Source organism: Mandrillus leucophaeus, unplaced genomic scaffold, assembly GCF_000951045.1.
Source record: "Mandrillus leucophaeus isolate KB7577 unplaced genomic scaffold, Mleu.le_1.0 Scaffold295, whole genome shotgun sequence".
NCBI classification, from domain to species: Eukaryota; Metazoa; Chordata; class Mammalia; order Primates; family Cercopithecidae; genus Mandrillus; species Mandrillus leucophaeus.
The window spans coordinates 1,263,547-1,266,603 of record NW_012103087.1 but is presented as its reverse complement, the minus strand read 5'-3'; the positions used below and the strand labels follow the sequence as shown (position 1 = coordinate 1,266,603).

Sequence of the window (3,057 nt, the reverse complement as noted above, 5' to 3'; positions counted from 1 at the left end):
GAGAGAGAGAGAGAGAGAGAGAGAGAAAGAGAGAGAGAGAGCCCACTTAACTATAATCCTCTATCCCAACAATGTTCTGATCATCTATTCCATTTTTCACAATTATCTAAGCTGCAACTTAAAAACAATGGCTTAAACAAGATTAAGAAGCTGCTTCCCTGATTCAAGGTGGCTCTATACCAGCTTATTGTCATGTAATTCTGCCACTAGAAATTATTTTCTCTGAGCTACTAGAGATTCATAACATAAAAATAGTGTAAACTATCTGCACTATTAAGATTTTTTTTTTTTGAGATGGGATGTTACCCAGGATGGAGTACAGTGGTGTGATCATGGCTCGCTATGGCCTGGAACCCCTGGGCTCAAGCCATCTTTGCCCTCCTCATCCTCCCAAGTAGCTGTGGCTACAAGTGTGTGCCACTATGCCTGACTAATTTTTTAACGTTTTGTAGAGATGAAGCCTCACTATGTTGCCCAGGCTCGTCTTGAACTCTTGAGCTCAAGCAATCCTTTCACCTTGGATCTCACAGTGCTGAGAAAGTGCTAAGAATACAGGCATGAACCAACTCTCCTGGTGAAGAGTTTTACTTCTATAAGCCATTAACAACTCTAACACTCTCCACAGTGACATACTTGAGGACAGTTCTATAGACAATAGCTAAGCTTTGAAAGGGAAGAGAGAAAATGGGTCTATGGTACTAACCTGAAGAGCCCTGGAAACCTAAGAAAAGAAAAACCAGAAGAACAAGAAGAACATTAACATTACTTTCACCAACTTTTTTGTTTGTTTGTTTGTTTTAGATGGAGTCTCACTCTGTCACCCAGGCTGGAGTACAGTGGCACGATCTCAGCTCACTGCAAGCTCCGCCTCCTGGGTTCACGCCATTCCCCTGCCTCAGCCTCCTGAGTAGCTGGGACTACAGGCGGGACTACAGGATTGCAGGCGCGCACCACCACGTCCGGCTAATTTTTTTGTTTTTTTTTTTGTTTTTTTTTGTTTTTTTTAGTAGAGATGGGGTTTCACCGTGTTAGCCAGGATGGTCTTGATCTCCTGACCTTGTGATCTGCCCGTCTCGGCCTCCCAAAGTGCTGGGATTACAGGCGTGAGCCACTGCGCCCAGCCAACTTGCCACAACTTTCTTATGTTTCTCCTGAGCACTCCTAAAATTAAGTAACTAAAAAGGGTATCTACAATATTTCTGGAAAAAGCAAGCAAACTTTCATTTAAATGGTTGAGTTTGCGTTTATAGACTGATTTTATGTACGAAATTGTGCTTAAATCTCATTTCATGAGTTAATTCATTTAATTTTCACAACCGAAGGTACTAGTATCATCTCTAAGGTGAGAAAATTAAAGAAGAAATATTAAGTAACTTACCTAAAGTCACACACCTACTGAGTAGCTAACTAAGCTAAGACCCCGGCCTTGACTGCAGAGTCTGTGCCGTTGAACACTAAACTGTCAATCTTTCCAGAATGATGGAGGATGATAACCATGAAGCAAAAGAAGACAAAGAAGCAAGCTATCTACAAGCCTGAGGGTGTTTCCACTGCCAGAGTTATTGCCACCAAAGCTTAGAGCTCAAAATTTGAAACAGAGCTGGAGTCAGGTGAGCTAGACTGTGTCATCTGATAGCGTTGTTCAAACTTGGGTACAAGAGTTTTTGACAAAATAATTTCCCAGCTCTGTGGAAGGTACATTTGCTCTTCTTGACAACTTCATTCCTTCTAACAATGAGAATGAACTCCAGGAGTCTTTCTCTGAACTGGACACCTGATGGGGCACAACTGAACTGAAAAACGCTTTGAGGGCATCCTGACCCCATTTCTTAATAGCTGTGTTCCACTGAGCAAGTCGTTGATCCCTTCGGGCTTCCCCGGAACCGGATTATAACAACACTCCCACCTAAGAGGTGCTGCGAAAGCCCGATGCAAACGGCTACGAGCTGCAGCGACGGCGAGGGGAGCCTGGATGGTGGGCCCAGTCCTCAGAAATGGAAAACCGAAGCCAACGGCGCGCTGAAGCGTGGATGTGCGGAAGCGGGGAGAAAGGGAAGGACTGGTAGGGATGTCTTCCTCCCGACGCCGTGACTGCCAGCAGACCCGCCCCCCGAAAGTGGCTGGGGTTTTTCTACCGTCCTCCCCACCCCGACCCTGGGTCCTGCCGCACCTCCCACCGCTCACTCGGGTCAGTGCACCCTCGCTCCCGCTTCTGCCCACTGCGCCACGGCCCCTCCACCCACCTCGGCGGCAGGAGCAGGCTCGGGAGACGATGCCACCGGTTCCTCTCCGTCGCCACCAGCAGCACCGACACCGCAGAGGCTGCCGCCATGTCCCTGGAGCCCGGCCGCGCAGCGACTCCCCAGCACAGCGGCGGCTGCGTCCCACAAGCCAAACCCTCCTCTTCACTCCGAAGCCTCGTGACCCCCACCGGCCACCGTCGGAGCCTGAGCTTAGCTTTGGGCGGATCCAAGAATGTGAGGGAGTCTCCAGGAACACCAATCAAAGACCAGAGCCCAGCTTCAGTAGCGACGATTGGACAGTCTGGCCACGTGCTCGTGGGGGTGTGGCCTTTATTTCTGCGCCCCGTGGGGCCTGGGCCGACTTAGGCAAGGGTATTCACCGTCCTCCGCCTCCCGGTGCCCTGTCACTGTTTCTTACTGCAGCCCGTGTAGTTCTTTTCTCTCGTCAGCTTCTGGAAGAAGAACCCTGGGGAAGAAGCCAAATGCGGATGGAGAGCAGGATACACAATTCTCTAGTGCTCTCAGGGATGAAAAAATAAATAAATAAGCTAAAGTGAAAATCTTTAAACCACCTGAGCTTAAAACAGGTGTTCTAACGGACTATTGGGAAAAAAAGGACGTCAAAGAGCAAACTGAGGAATATCGAGAGAATAAAGAAACTGTAAACACTACATGCAGATGCTTCATGAGGAAAGCAGGAGGGAGAAATTAGGGAAGATAAATGAAGAAATAAATGAATTCAGGAAACCAATTTCAAAGGACTAGTAAACCCACAGGTTCACAAAAAATAAAATAGTTATCTAATCAGAAATAG

The 3,057-nt window shown here is 47.6% G+C and overlaps 1 protein-coding gene across 1 annotated transcript in view; it reads right to left on the bottom strand.

Moving 5' to 3' along the window:
- The window catches only part of MCCC1 (methylcrotonoyl-CoA carboxylase 1 (alpha)), a 90,519-nt gene extending 88,046 nt beyond the window's left edge, over nucleotides 1-2,473 (bottom strand). Inside the window, exon 1 of the mRNA XM_011986168.1 lies at nucleotides 2,244-2,473. Coding sequence (XP_011841558.1) covers nucleotides 2,244-2,332 — 89 coding nt within the window. The 5' untranslated portion in view covers nucleotides 2,333-2,473. The remainder of the gene's footprint in view (nucleotides 1-2,243) is intronic.
- Between the last annotated feature and the right edge of the window lie 584 nt (nucleotides 2,474-3,057).